The sequence below is a fragment of the Schistocerca piceifrons genome, chromosome 2 (genome assembly GCF_021461385.2).
Source record: "Schistocerca piceifrons isolate TAMUIC-IGC-003096 chromosome 2, iqSchPice1.1, whole genome shotgun sequence".
NCBI lineage: Eukaryota > Metazoa > Arthropoda > Insecta > Orthoptera > Acrididae > Schistocerca > Schistocerca piceifrons.
The window spans coordinates 414,133,147-414,147,775 of record NC_060139.1 but is presented as its reverse complement, the minus strand read 5'-3'; the positions used below and the strand labels follow the sequence as shown (position 1 = coordinate 414,147,775).

At 41.8% G+C, this 14,629-nt stretch overlaps 1 protein-coding gene across 2 annotated transcripts in view; it reads left to right on the top strand.

Annotated features, from left to right (window-relative positions):
• The window catches only part of LOC124776632 (sodium-dependent nutrient amino acid transporter 1-like), a 216,120-nt gene that overhangs the window by 95,619 nt on the left and 105,872 nt on the right, over positions 1–14,629 (top strand). For both annotated transcript variants that reach the window (XM_047251720.1, XM_047251719.1), the window contains exon 2: positions 2,947–2,994. In XM_047251720.1, the coding sequence (XP_047107676.1) occupies positions 2,950–2,994 (45 nt within the window). In that variant the 5' untranslated portion in view covers positions 2,947–2,949. The remainder of the gene's footprint in view (positions 1–2,946; positions 2,995–14,629) is intronic.

The following is a 14,629-nucleotide window of genomic DNA, read 5'->3' as shown; positions in this document are numbered from 1 at the left end:
GCTTTCTCAGTGAAATGGAGAAAGAATTGTAGGACCTGTTGAATGGTAGGAACGGTCAAATAAACGCACACTGTGGACTGATAGTAAACCAAAGGACAATGAAAATAATGAGGAGTAGCGTAAATAAGTTTAGCGATAACCTTCACATCAGAACTATTGATCAGGAAATAGACAAAGTTAAGGAATTCTGTTGCCTTGGAAGCAAAATAACCCTTGACGGACGAAGCAAGGAGGACATAAAAAGCAGACTAACACAATTAAGGAGAGCATTCCTAGCTAAGCGAAGTAAGCTAATATCAGATATAGGCCTTAATTTTAGAATGAACGGTTGGAGCTCGGTTTGTATGACAACGAAGCTTGGACTGTGGGGAAACTGGAACAGAAGAGAATCGAAGCATTAGAGATGTGGTGCAACAGACAAATGTTGAAAATCAGGTAGATTGATAAGGTAAAAAATAAGAGGTTTTCTGGAGAATCGGCAAGGAAAGGAATACACGGAAAACTCTGACAAGAAGAAGGAACAGGATGAAAGGACATCTGTTAAGACATTAGGGAATGATTTCCATTTTACGAGACGGAGCTGCATAAGGTAAAAACTACATAGGAAGACAGAGGTTGGAATCATCAGGCAAATAACTGGGGACGTTGGTTGCAAATGATACTCAGGTGAAAAAGGTGACACAGCAGTGGGATTCTTGTCGGGCCGTATCAAATCAGCCAGAAGACTGATGACTCAAAACAAGTGCCATAAACAAAAGAATGTTGGACTACGGGATGTGGTGCTGTAGAAAGATGTTGAAAATTGGGTGGACTGATAAGAAATTAGGAAATTGTCCGCACAATCGCAGAGAAGAGGAAAGTGTGGAGAACACTGAAGGGCCGTGATGATAAGACATGTATTCAGAAAACAAGGAAAAACTTCCTTGGTTCATGAGGAGTTGTAGAGGGTAACACCGGCAAGGGTGGACAGATGCTGAAATATGTGCAACAAATAATAGAAGATGCTGGGTGCAAGTACTAGATGTGTGACGAAGTGGTTGGCAGTTGGCACATGAGAGAAATTCGTGGCTGGTTGCATAAAACCAGTCGGAAGAATAGTTCGTTTCTAGGAGGCAATCTGGAAGAGTACACACGGAGCAAAAGATTCTTATTGCAGAAACAGTTTGCTTCAGGTGGGTATTGAACTCTGACGTCATATGTGTTGCATTTTAGCTAACAAGGGGAAGGCCTCGGACGCGGCCAACCGATTCGGCTCAGATTTGGCAGGTCACTTAACTTGAAACGAAGGAATCTAAGATATTTTGGGTCAACACCCCGCATTTTTGAGAAAATCACCCCTAAAGGTTACGACGAGCAATCGACTCAAAATTGGAGGGATCGATAGATAATTGTAAATAGAGCATTTTTCATCTTCAGTAATGGGTCCGCAAACGCATACTTTTCCAGAAATCGAGGTAAGAAACTTTTACAACTGCCGTTCTGTAACCACATGGTAAACGCTTCTCATCGACAGCATCGATATCGCCGCCACGGTAACTCAGCGTGTTCAGTCAGAGGGTTAGCTGTCCTCTGTAATAAAAAAAACTGAGTTAATTGATCAATAACGAACTTAGACGGATGTCTTACGACGTCCACCCCGAGCAGATGCAACGAACGAAAGCGAACAAAATGAGATGTAAAAAAAAAAAAAAAAAAAAAAAAAAAAAAAAAAAAAAAAAAAAAGATAGCGCAACGACCAAGGTAAGTGGCTGGGGATCGGAGAACCCGGGCTCGAATCTCGAAGGAACCTAGCGGATGTTCTTCTCTTCGTTTGTATTTTTCTATATCTCAATTGATAGGGATAGGAGGTTTAATAAGGTATGTAAATCAATAAGGAATGATAATAATAAGGTAGGCAAATAAATTTCTCAAACCCCTTGGGATAGTCACTTTGCAATGGCTCTTCCAGTCACTGTTACGTGTCCTCACTTTTCTTCGATCAACTAGATGGGTGGTACTTGTCATATAAACATTCGAAACAAATATACTCACGGCACCAAGAACATGTAATGAATGCAATCTTTCGACAGATACACTGCTTCCGAAGTGTCGGCGAAAAGCGTTTACCATGTGGGTACAGAAGCGGCAGTTGTAGAAGTTTCTTTCCTCGATTTCTGGAAAAGTTTGCGTTTACGGACCCCATACCTGATGACGAAAAATGCTCTATTTACAATTATCTATCGATCCCTCCAATTTTGAGTCGATTGCTCGTCATAACCTTTAGGGGCGATTTTCTCAAAATTGCGGGGGTGTTGACCTAAAGTACCTAAGAGTCCTTCGTTTTAGGTTGTACACAAGCGACCTGCCAAATTTGAGCCGAATCGGTTGGCCGTGTCCGAGGCCTTCCCCTTGTAAGTGATCTTTGGGAATAGTCTTGAATGTTCGACGACCCCTATAATTGAGAATCTGATTTTGCCGGCTATCATTCACCCCTAGTAAATTCATATGGTGAGTCGTATGTTGCCATCTACTTAGACTAATTCTAAGTGCACGTGACACGTTCCGGCGATACACTTGCACGTACTACCGACGTTCCACGATCTTTGCTCTGTTCCTGGACGTAGATGACTACCTTCTACATCTACATAGATACTCTGCAAGCCACAGTGCGTGGTGGAGGGTAGCCGTATCACTACTGGTCGTTTCCCTTTCTGTTCCACTCGCAGACAGAGCGAGGGAAAACGACTGTGTGTATACCATCGTATGAGGCCTAATTTGTTGTATCTTGTCTTCGTGGTCCTTACGCGTAGTGTATGTTGGCGGCAGTAAGATCGTTCTGCAGTCAGCTTCAGATGCCGCTTCTCTAAATTTTCTCAATACTGATTCTGTGTTAACGAACTTTACTATTTTTTAGGATAAGGTCTTGATGCTATTATGTTAGTCTGATGATCCTGTTTCTTGTTTCAGAAAATGCCCAGTATGAAGAACAAATATAATGTCACACCGGAGACAGTGGTAAGTCTTCCCTACAACGATAGTCTTCTTTATCAAAAATCGCCTATGCAAGTGTAGTGACTCAGTATGTAAATCTTTTATTTGCAGATCCTATTGTACTTAATAGGAGCTTTGTACTTCAAAATTGTATTGACATTATTATAATTGGCTTTGTGAAGTTTGATATGAGCACTTGACCGTAGGAACTGTGAAGCGAATCTCATTACAAGAGGAACTATCTTTAGCAACATTAACTGAAAATTTGTGAAAAACTGTAAATCTTCAGCTCATGCTAAGAAAATAGATTTAATCGACACAGTTCGCTTTCTACTCATGTTAACACAGACTCGACGTTTCTGCGAGGTTTCAGAATTACACAATCACGGGTGCTCGGAGAACTGAGTGATCTGTGGCAGAAGTAAATGATGGAGTATATCAATAGCTTAAATTTTATACGTACTTAAATATGCATACCACTAGTAACAAAAGTAAAAAAAAGAAAAATAAACGGGACACTACAAACTTCCCAATTCTCTATTCACTCAGATAACCGATTAGCAACACGTAAGTACTCATTATATAATAAAATGTAACCATAAACGAATGGAAGCACAGTCTCATGTTATTTGCATCGTGCAGCCCAGCATCAACGACACAATCGGTTCAGTGGCTTCTACGCAGGCCAAAACTGTCCTTGAACAAACTACAAACAATTCTGAAATAGAAGCCACATTGTACTGTCAGGAATGAGACTGTCATACAGAACGCTCATCGCAGAGTGTGTTTTTTAAATAATAGAAAGTCCCCAGCGAAAGTGTATGATTCTATTAAACACGATATTCTATTAAAAGATTTGCACTTTTTAAGTTGAGCAATACGCTGGTTGGGCAAGAAAAAAATTTGGAAAAAGATTGTAATTATTGTTCAGGGAAGGTTCAGATTCTACTGCTATTGGGAAAATACCATAAAAGTAGCAATGTTTCGTGAAAAATTCTTAGATGTCTTTCAGGTACATCAGTTTTGTGTTATTTAGGATGTACAAATTAATACTCGTCATTACGCATATTAGCAATGTCTGTAACAAGTACAAGAAATTAGAATACGAACTAGTCTTTTAGAGCTATTATGGAATATTCTGTGTGCTATATTTAGATTCTAGCAAATCAAACAGCAGACGAAAACAAGTCACGAAATAAGAGTAAATGTTATAAATCCGTAATATCATGGCGCGTGCTATGTGTCGTCCAACGAGCCATTTCACGTTAAAGGCGGACGTCTTAGTACAAGTGAAAAAATTGGGCAATTGACAATAGTTTTCAGAGTCATCAAAGTCGCGTTTGGCTGTAAAAACTACAGCTTCATAAAATTTACTATTGCACTTTCAGCTGTTTAGCCATTCTCGAGTGGTTGCAGCTAAGTACTCCGAAACTGCAATAGCGAATTTTATCAAAATATGCGCTGCTAGCCAACATGAAGACAACATGCAACAAATGTACAACTGACATAAATATGAGGGACGTCGAATAAGTAATGCAACACGTTTTTTCTGACATCAGGCTGGTTGCATTCAAGATTCCAGTACACCACATTATTCCCCATTCTTCTGGTTACAAATCCCTATTTTCAAACATAATCTCCGTTCAACAAGACGGCCTTACGCCATCTTACTGGGAGGGCCTCTATGCTCACATAGTATCATTCTGCTGGAAGACGTCGGGGCCAACGTCTTACTGCAGCAATAATATCGTCATCCACGTACTGCCGAAGATAGTCGCCATGACTGAAGCTGAGAGTGCGTGTTTGAACTTTTTCTTCGGAGGAGAGGATGTCTGTAGGCACTCCAGGGATTGCCGATTTGTTTCCGGTTCGGAATGATGAACCCATTTTTCATCGCCTGTGACGATGTTCGACAAAAAAATTGTAACGGTCAGCTTCGCAACGCGCAAGCAATTCCGCACAGATGATTGTTCGTTGCTGTTATGATTTTGCGTTAGGCTGCGAGGAACCTAGCGGGCATACACGCTTGAATATCCTGGAGAACAAGTGTGTCGACACTACAAACAGAGAAGTCCAGTTGGCCAATGAAGTGTTTCATTGTGATCCGTCGATCACCTCGAATGAGAGTGTCTGTACGTTCCAACATTGCAGGAATAACAGCTGTGTGCGGCCGGCCGACGGCTCTGAGCACTGTGGAACTTAACTTCTAAGGTCATCAGTCCCCTAGAACTCAGAACTACTTAAACCTAACTAACCTAAGGACATCACACACATCCATGCCCGAGGAAGGATTTGAACCTGCGACCTTAGCGGTCGCGCGGTTCCAGACTGTAGCTCCCAGAACCGCTCGGCCAACCGGGCCGGCGCAGAAGACAAGACAGGTTTGAGGGACCTTATTGCGATGGTGACAGACGCCTCGCCCGACATCTCACCGTGCTTTTGTTAACTGCCAGGTCGACGAACACATTCTGCAAGCGTCTATGAATATCTGCGATGCCCTGGTTTCCCACCAACAGAAACTCAATGAAAGCTGTCTGCTTGGAACGCACCTCCGTTACAGACGGCATTTTGAACGCTGCGTAAATCCCCTGGATCGTATTGGAACTTCATGAAACTATAGAAGCTGAAGCGGAAATATTTCGCGATGTTCAACGGAAATTGACAAAATGCATTGGATTACTTATTGAACGACCCTCGTACTACACTGACGGAAAAAATGCAACATTCAAAAATAATTAATGCAGAGGAATGAAATTTCGGGAATACGTTTGTCTAGGTAACGTATTTGATTAACATTGCAAGATCACGGGTTAATGTAAGCGCGAGATAAGCCGTTTCAAATGTGTAATGCTGGTACATTAATAATCACTTAAACCGCCGGTATGTTGAATGCAAGCAATCAAACCTGCAACTTTTTTGTTGCATATGTGCTGGATGTCAATTTGTGGGATGGAGTTCCATGCCTGTTGCACTTGGTCGGTCAATACAGGGGCAGTTAATGCTGATTGTGGATGATTGTGGGCTCGACTGAAGACATATCTGGCGGTCGAGCAGAACAAAGCAATATGTCGATACTCAGTAGAGCATGTTGGGTTACAACAGCAGTATGTGGTCGAGCGTTATTCTGTTGGAAAACATCCCTGGTATGATGTTCATGAATGGTAGCACGACAGGTCGAATCACCATAGTGACGCAGCCTACGGTTTTGCAGCCAGGGAGAGTGGGATAACCACGAGAGTGCTCCTGGTGCCATATGAAATCGAACTCCAGACGATAACTCCAGATCCAGATCTAGTGTGTCTAGTACACAGACAGGTTGGTTGCAGGTTATCAAATGTCGTCCTTCTAACGAACGCACGACCATATCTGGCACCGAAGCAGAACCAGCTTACAGCAGAAAGCACAACAGACTTCCACCCTGCACTCTAATGAGCTCTCACTTGACAGCACTGATGTCACAAATGGCGGTGGTTTGGGGTCGGTAGAATACACACCACGGGGCGTCTGGCTCGGATCTGTCTTTGAAGTAACAGATTTGTAGCAGTTCGTTGTGTCACTGTAGCGCCAACCGCTGCTCAAATTGCTGCTGCAGATGCAATACGATGCGCCAGCGCCATACACTTAGCATGAAAGTCTTCCCTCTGGGTCCGCAGCTCGTGGTGCGGTAGCGTTCTCGCTTCCCGCGCGCGGGTTCCCGGGTTCGATTCCCGGCTGGGTCAGGAATTTTCTCTGCCTCGTGATGACTGGGTGTTGTGTGCTGTCCTTAGGTTAGTTAGGTTTAAGTGGTTCTAAGTTCTAGGGGACTGATGACCATAGATGTTAAGTCCCATAGTGCTCAGAGCCATTTGAACCATTTCTTCCCTCCGGGAAGTGGCGAGTCGTCGTCTGGAGCCCGGTCTTCTTGCTGCCGTACATCCTCGTGACCACCGCTGCTAGCGTCATGTACAGTTGATAAATTTCTTCCAAGTCTTTCTGCAGACTCGCGGAATGACATCCACCTTGTCGCAACCCTATTAACACGACCTTGTTCAAACTTAGTGAGGTGTTGGTAACGGCTCCTTTGTCGCGTCAAAGGCATTCGTGACTTACATCAACTCGTTACGTCCAGTATCATAGGTAACTAACGCTCACGACAGATGCAGCGTGTATTTAAAGCAAACCTGATTTGCATCCTCATAGTGGCGCTGTTAGCGCCACTCTTATGTAAAATGGCGCGAAATGTGAACACCTTCTTTCAGATGTACAAACAGGCCTTTCAACTTCCGTTTATTTCGCAGAACTCCTTCTTTGTGTTACGATTTTTCTTGCATCAGTGAATACGCATAGATATACAAATGGTTAGCCTTTGACAGCAACCGTACAACGTTAGTACCAGTAAGGTGATCTACATTCTGAGTGTCAGGAAAGATTACGCAGAGGATCTCTCATTCAGGAATAACATTTTAATGTTCGTTATTTGTGAGAAGATCGTGTTATTCCTCGTGTAAGGAGAAGAAAAGTCTACTGGCAAATGTCAGAATTTGACAACGGCAGACAGCGTGACGACGTCTAGAGCGCTACGCACTCTCAGCAAGACGACTATTGTTGTGGCTTAACTTGACCCGGCAGTTGAGAGGAGTGCGCCGACAGCGGTGCAGGATACAAGTACGGCAACACATCGTCAGGCTGGTCCCGGTGCTAGATATAGCATGATGGTTGTATCTGTGCATGGAGGCTCTGAAGAGGAAAAAAAATAAAAAAAGGCTGCCAGACAGTATTCGTCATCATTATATGGGTCCAGCATCTCGCATGATGGTACGGGTTGTCAGTGCGTAGACAACGTGAAGAGATTTGGCACACCCAACCGCCATCTCGGACTACAGCCGTTATATTTATGTCGTTAACGCCGACGGCTGTTCCCTATCTGCGAACGCCTTGTGACACTACCTTTGAGCGAGACAACGCAAGACCACATATTGCCCGCCCTCATCTACCTCGATACAGTGGCTGTTCGACTTGTGCTTTGGCCAGCATGTTCTGCAGATCTGTCACCCACTGACCATGTCTGGTCATGGGTAACCGAGAAACTGGTGCCGGCCGCGGTGGTCTAGCGGTTCTAGGCGCGGTCCGGAACCGCGCGACTGCTACGGTCGCAGGTTCGAATCCTGCCTCGGGCATGGATGTGTGTGATGTCCTTAGGTTTGTTAGGTTTAAGTAGTTCTAAGTTCTAGGGGACTGGTGACCACAGATTTTAAGTCCCATAGTGCTCAGAACCATTTGAACCATTTGAGAAACTGGCATACCACCGGTTGCCATAGACTCACTCTGGCATAGAGGTGATGCAGGATGTAAAGACGTAATCGTATCTGTCATCCAAGTTACTTTCGACTCGTTGTGCACAATTTTAGAGCGACTGGTACAGCCAAAGGTTACAGCCCTGTATAGTTAACTTCGCAGTTTTGTACATCCCCAAATCCTCTACAAATTTAATAACTTTTTGTTCCTACCATACTGTACAAGAACAATAAGGGGAATTTCGTAATCTGTTATCCTTCTTGATGTTAAAATTATAATGACAAGAACGCGACCATGACGTCTTTAAAAAATTTTCAGGTAGTTAAATCCAGCAAAGAAAAATTTTAAAAAGTGCAATATTAAGATAATAACGTTACAACAAGCAAAATTACAGCGAATGTTACAAAAAAATTTTTTTAAAGACGCATACTCACGTAAAATCAATGTGGGAGTCGTTGACGCCGTCTAGTATGTCATAAATGTAGTCACCATTTAAATAAATTATATAAAAGTAGTAGCCGTCTTCTCTAGGGATTTGTCTTTAAACTTTTAATTTTTTTTAAATCTCATACATGACGCAAGATACGACAACACAGACCGAGGGAGGTGGAGCAGTGGTTAGTACACAGGACTCACACTCGGAAGGGCGACGGTTCAAACCCGCGTCCTGCCAACCTGATTTAGGTTTTCGTGATTCAGAAAAATGCCGGGATGGTTCCTTTGAAACGGCTCGGTCGACTTCCTTCCCCATGCTTCCCTAATCCGATGGGACTGATGACCTCGCTGTTTGGTCCCCTCCCCCACAGCAACTAACCACCAACAACATATAGTACGCAAATTTAAAGATTTGCATAAAACTGACTTTAAAATATAAAACGTTGCTTCAGGTCCTACAGAGCGTCAATCTGTCACGTTCAGATCTAGGGACATGCCCGACTGGCTGAAGGGAAGAAGCCCTAGCCCTAAGTTATTTCTGGTACGTGGCGCTCCTGTGCGTTCTTCAAGCGCATAGCTGCAATGAGCAGCGTGTGTGATTTTACAAGTACATGTTACTAACAAAATTAACATATTAAGTAAATATTTCAAAAGAGGGCGTAAAATGAGTGTCATTGAAGTCATACGGCTTACAAAGAGCCCGCAGATTCGGGTAAACAGAGCCTACTCTTTACGAAATGTGCAGACCATACGAGAAGCACTTATGCGTGAATATGCAACGATAAAAATACATTATAAGACGAGAGGTCGTATTGATAAAGCATGCTACATGAACAAATATACTAGGAAAGGACGGTTATAAAATAACTAGTAAAATGGTAAATGAAGCCTCACTAACTGCTGTTTGTGCTAGGAATCACGATGCCATAGATAGAATAAAAACACACTGAAAACAAAAGGGGGAATAGGTCTAAAATGGTATATTATTAAAATGTTGAACATCAGCCAACTGTTCATGACAAAGTACATGGCAAAATAACAAGAGACTTTTTTTTTACTGAACACAGAATTTTGAGGAAAACAAACACTACGCAGAGGCCAGCACCAAGCGGTCAACTTGGCTACTCGGCCAGAAGTAGAGGCTTAAGTCCTTCCACGAAATGTCTTCTTGCGACACGAAGCTGATCGTTTAAAATGTAGCCATGATTTTTCTGTAAGTACTTGAAAATTTCAAACTCTTCCGATAAATCTGACCTACGCCCCTTTTAATTGTTTCTGTAAGATTACGGTGTTCTCTTAATCCTTCGGGCTATGAGCAGCAATAAATAAATGTTCTGCGTAAGTGGAATTGGTAAATTACTGCCAAATCTTGTGGGGCACTGGTCACTACCGTCGAAATATTTACAGCAATTTAAATAAGAGAAGCAAGATAATATTTCACCTATTGAAGTTACATAACAATCTCTTCAAAGGTTCGAAGAAACAGTTTTCAGTTAGGCAGGCCACAAACATCTTTAGAATGTGTTTGACTAAAATACAAAAAGTAACTCAAGTTTACCTAAAAGAGATTTCATTAAAAGGAAACAAAAACAATTAAAGCTGCTTGATATGAAACCACCACGCTTCGGGCAATGTGCTCCAGAAGAACCAGCCGGAAATTACTTAGGGCAGGCCCGATACGCTGCTCAGCATGCTTCTTTTCTAAGCAACCAGTGATTTTATTCGGACATCAGTTCTTTATTTGGACCGCTACTAAATCTTTTTGTTACACTATTTTTGAAATACTGAAGATGTTTCCTTGACTATTTCAGAGGCGTTTCGCCTGTGTTGTCAGTTATACGCAGGTTTGAGGTAGATGTGGCACATAGGATTTGCCGATCTCGGAAAGCATTCGACAACAACAAATGGATAAAGATACATGAAATTTTCAGGAAAATAGACATAGCGACAGGAAAAAAAGGGAAATACATTATATACAAACCCAAGAGGTAACAATAAGAACAGAAGATCGAAAGAGAAGTAATCGAATGAAAAAGGGCATAAGGTTACGATGTACTTTTTGTCGCCTACTATTCAACCTAGACATCAAAGAAGCGATGAACCAACGAAAAGAATCTTTCTGAGATGAGTCCAGAAGTTATGGTCTCGTTGATAACATTGCTGTCTTCAGAGAAAGTGAGCAACAATTACAGGACATATAGAAGTCTTCATTAGATCAACAGATTACGGTTTACCAACGTAAGATGAAAGAAATGAGGTGTAGCAAAAATGAATTTCAGAATTTTGGAGCAGACGAAGAGAAGGAATTTTTTAACCAAATATCTGATGACAGACGAAGCAAGAACATATGAAAAAAAGCTAGGACAAGCAAAGATGGCGCTCCTTTCCAAAATGAGTTCACTAGTATCAAATATAGGCCGAGTTTCAACCTGCGAGGAAACTAATATGTGGAAAACAGTGAATAGAAGAAGGGATGGGTTGACAGGTCATGTGTTAAGACATACGGGAATAATTTACATGGTACCTGAGGGGGCCGTAAATGGCAAAAACTGTAGTGGAGGAGAGAGATCTACAGAAATCCACGAAACGACTCAGGACATTGGTTGTACGAGTAAGTGCAGCTCTGAGGAAGAGACTGCCTCAAAATAAGAGATGGATGGCCGCATCATATTGGACAGAAAAATAATGACAAAAAAAGACTATGGTCAGATCAACTTCTGTTCGGATACTCTGTAGCATTTCACTGAACGATTGTGACTGTGTGGGACACACGTGTTCCACAGAGCAATCTGCATATGACGTTATTTGACACTGGTAACGGCCGGTGCTGGCCAGCTGCAGGTAGCTTCCGTTGATTGTGTCCAGCTGATTGCCCTCACACTAGTTATCACGAAAAACATCTTGAGTTATGCTTCAAGCAGAAGTGTTCAACTGTAAGTTCAGACGTGCCGTCATTGCATTATAAGGCAGAAGACTTCAAGAAGAAGTCTAAAACAATATCTGTTTCGCTTCATTACTGGCGTCAGCAAACCTGACAGTATCATATCTCCTCTGGGTCTACACGTTGCAACGATTGCAAGCCATTGGATAATTAAAGGTTATCTTCGTATATACATAATTGAAACGGACGACTTGGGACCTCAACTAGTATAATATATGTTAAAAAATGACGAAGTTCCTCCAGCTGTATTAAGATGTTGGTTTTATTGGCAACTAGTTTCGATGTTGTTACAACATCATCTTCAGGCCCTAAACACAACATACCATACATGAACAACCAATGCAACAACAATAATTTATGAGTTATTATGCAAAGCAATTCTATTATAACCACATTACATAATAGATAATTCTAATGAAACTACTTATATTTTTGGTCCTTTCCGTTAAAATGCAATCACTCTGGACATTAGCCACTTACGTGGTATCATTAAATATAAGGAAGCTGTATAAGCATAATCGTTTTACTATAGGTTAATATCAGGTATTAAAAATGAGAGTATATAAAAGCTTAAGCGACAAGCCGTTATTCTAATGGATAATAATATAGGCGTGGAACATTAATTTTTTTTAAATAATGAACTATAAAGAGGAGAACATACGCGTTGCCAATCAGACATATGTTAGGTAAACTTCATTGTTTACTAGTAGTGAACGGTGGGCTAGGTAGATTAGAGTTACGTTTGAAAAATTCTGTATTTCAACAACGTGTTAACTTATACTTTTATTGGAATGAATAGTTTTTTAAATTGATTACCATGTATTTTACACTATTGGCTACCTTATATCAACTGGGTTTCGCACCATTTTTTCGGTCCCTTACCATTTCTTTCGTTGTGTTAGGAACGACGTTATCTGAGTAAATTACGCCACTGTTATTTTAGTATGACGACAGCACAGAATTTCGCAAACGTAACTCTAGTCTATCTTGCCCACCGCTCACTACTAGTAAACAATGAAGTTTACCTAACATATGTCTGATTGGCAACGCGTATGTTCTCCTTTTTGTAGTTCATTATTTTTTAAAAAAATTACAGTTTTCCACGCCTATTTTATTATCCATTAGAATGACGGCTTGTCGCTTAAGCTTTTATATACTCCCATTTTTAATACCTGATATTAACCTATAATAAAACGACTATGCATATACAGCTTCATTTGTATTTAATAATACCATGTAAATGGCTAATGTCCAGAGTGATGGCATTTTAACGGAAATGACCAAAAATATAATTACTTTCATTAAAATTATCCATTATGTAATGTGTTTATAATAGAATTGTTTTGCATAATAACTCATAAATTACTGTTGTTACATTGGTTGTTTATGTATGTATGTTGTATTTAGATGTTGTTGTAACAACATCGAAACTAGTTGCCAATAAAACCAACACCTTAATACAGTTGGAGGAATTTCGTCATTTTTTAACATGTTAAAGGTTACAGTCACATTCTGTTTTGTCTTATTTTCTTTGCTTTCGATACGTGGAACAATAACTCTCTCCTGTCCCTCTATTTCGTCAAGTACGCTGACTTCTATTAGGAAGGCTTGGTGGAAAGTAATACCTCCGAATTTTTCGTTCTTTTCTCAATATCGGTTGAGGTGTTGTATGTCATGCATATTACTCGATCGACTTTTCCGCTGCGCTGACCTAAGTTGCAACCCTCTGTCGCTAGAGGGCTCCGAATTGTAGCGTGTAAAATCACGACGTGTTGTAACCAGAGAAAAAGCGTACAGTAATCGAGTTCCTAACCGCAGAAGCATGCCTTCAATTGAAATCCGTAGATGAATGAACACAGTGTACTGTGACGTTTGTATCGACGTCAGTAATGTGCGACATTGGGTTGTTCGTGCTCTTAATGAAAGGAGCGCTGGTGATAACGTCAACGTGTGTAACAGAGCTCGGAGTGGACGACCGCGTACGGCAACCGACCAGACTCATCGGAAATGGGTTGATGAGCTCAAAAGAGAAAATAGTCAGATAACATAGACACAGCTCTCAGGTAATTGTGGCATGAGAGGGAGTACGGACAATCATCGCAGAACTGCGGTAGAGGAAACTGCGTGCACGGTGGGTGCCTCGAATGCTCACTCCTGACGTGAAACAGAGGAGGTCTGACATATGTCGATAGTTTCTTCTGCGTTTGCAGTGTTAGGGAAACTGGTTCCTTCACAACACTGTGACGGCTGATGAAAGCTGCGGGGTTTTGACCCCGAAAACGTGACACCACCAATGGAGTTGGGTGATAAATATTGAAGTTCATACCATCAGCAGACAATGACATTCTCACAGTGTTCTGGGACGTTCACGTGGTGCATTTGGATTCATGCCTAATGGCACCACCACAAACTCTGCAAGGTACTGCGAAACCATCAGAAAAATGAAAGTACGAATTCGAAGAGTTCGTCCACACATGGAGCACTCGCTTCTTCTGCAAGACAGTGCCAGACGGTAGAAGAGCGCTGCGATATCTCCAATAATTCGATGCGTTGGGTTCACTGTCATCCTCCATACAGTCTCGACGTGGCCCATCCGATTTTCATCTATTTTCAAAACTTAGAAAACACATTTCGATGACATCCCTTTGATAGTGACGAAGCGGTGCATGCAGTACCAACAAACTGGCCTCTCGTTGGTAGTTTCTTTCATTTCAAAAATTTTAAGAATTTTCAAATAAAAAATTCGGAGGCATTGCTTTTCGGCATGCGCTCGTAAATTATGCTGGACTTCATTTTCAAGCGATGCACGTCTCCCTCCAGTGTGTCCTCAGCTCGTGGTGTAGTTGTTAGCGTTGCTGCCTCTGGATCACGGGGTCCCGGGTTCGATTCCCGACCGGGCTGAGGATTTTCTCTGCCCGCGAACTGGGTGTTTGTGTTGTCCTCAACATTTCCTCATCATTTGTGACAGTTGCTAGGTTGTATTAAGTTCAAAAATTGGACTGTGTAAAA